Below are 1320 nucleotides of genomic sequence, written 5' to 3'. Positions count from 1 at the left end.
TCGCGCCGCTCGTCGGCGCCAGGACCGTCGGCGCGCTCCAGAGCATGCTGCCCCCGGGCGTCGTCGGCCTCGTCCAGGGCGACGGCGTCCAGGGCGCGGCGCTCGTGCGGGCCGACGTCCAGATGGTCGCGATGACGGGCAGCTCCGCGACGGGAAAGAAGATCATGGCGTCGTGCGCCGACAACCTGAAGCGGCTCGTGCTCGAGCTCGGCGGCAAGGACCCCATGGTCGTCTTCGACGACGCGGACCTCGACAAGGCCGCCGAGGACGCCGTGACCTTTAGCCTCTACAACTGCGGCCAGGTCTGCTGCGCCGTCGAGCGCGTCTATGTCGCGGAAGCCATCTACGACCAGTTCGAGGCCAAGTGCGCGGCGCTGACGGCGGCGCAGCGGGCGGGCCCGGGCAAGGACGAAAAATCGAAGATCGGCCCGCTCTGCTCGTCGCTGCAGCGCGACAACGTCGCCAACCTGGTCAACGCCGCGCTCGACGCCGGCGCGCGCAAGGTCTGCTCGGCGCCCGCGGCCCAGGGCCCGAACTTCTACCCGGCGACGCTTCTCGCCGACGTGCCCCACGCCTGCGCCATGTCGCGCGACGAGCTCTTCGGCCCCGTCGTCTGCCTCACGAAGTTCGACGGCTCGGAGGCCGAGGCCGTGCGGCTCTCGAACGACACGGACTACGGCCTCGCGGCCTACGTCTACACGCAGGACCTGGTCAAGGCGCGGCGCTGCGCCATGCAGATCAAGGCGGGCCAGGTCGGCATCAACAACTGGACCGTCGCGTCCGCGCCGCCGTCCTGCCCCTGGATCGGCCACAAGGCCAGCGGTTTCGGCTACCACAGCGGCGAGGACGGCTGGCGCCAGTTCTCCTCGCCCAAGTCCCTCATCTACACCGACGCGGACCTCGTCCCGCCGGCGCCGCCGAAGGGCGCTTGAGAGGGCTCTTCTTTTTTTTTTGGTAAAGCTCGCAAGTCGCCCTGCTCGTACGCGCTCAGGACTCCCATATCAGTCCGTGCACCGGTTTGGCACAGCCCCTCGGCACTCCCTCGGCACTCCCTCGGCCTGCTGGGCCGAGTTTGAGGCCGGTGTCACCCCCCTTCTGCTCGTTGCCTGATCGGCTCGCCGAACGAGCTGCCACTCGACGCTGCGCATGCGCGCGCGGCTCCTCACCGCCAGCATGAGCGGGCTCGTCGGCGGCCTCAAGAAGCCGCAGATCCTCGCGAGCCCGCGCACGGTCGACCCGCTCTTTCGGCGCATCGAGGAGGTGCACGACGAGGCGGCCCAGCCCTTCGGGCACATCCTCGACGCCGGCACGGGCGGCCAC

The 1320-nt window shown here is 70.1% G+C and overlaps 1 protein-coding gene across 1 annotated transcript; it reads left to right on the top strand.

Moving 5' to 3' along the window:
* Nucleotides 1–44: 44 nt before the first annotated feature.
* Nucleotides 45–932, top strand: AURANDRAFT_32618 (hypothetical protein; the record flags this gene model as incomplete). Its single annotated transcript, XM_009042720.1, has 1 exon — nt 45–932. One exon carries the CDS (start codon nt 45–47, stop codon nt 930–932), a length of 888 nt encoding a protein of 295 aa, XP_009040968.1.
* Between the last annotated feature and the right edge of the window lie 388 nt (nt 933–1320).

Source organism: Aureococcus anophagefferens (genome assembly GCF_000186865.1).
Source record: "Aureococcus anophagefferens unplaced genomic scaffold AURANscaffold_35, whole genome shotgun sequence".
Classification (NCBI taxonomy): domain Eukaryota; class Pelagophyceae; order Pelagomonadales; family Pelagomonadaceae; genus Aureococcus; species Aureococcus anophagefferens.
The sequence above is the reverse complement of the archived record's forward strand: the minus strand, read 5'-3'. Positions and strand labels throughout refer to the sequence as shown.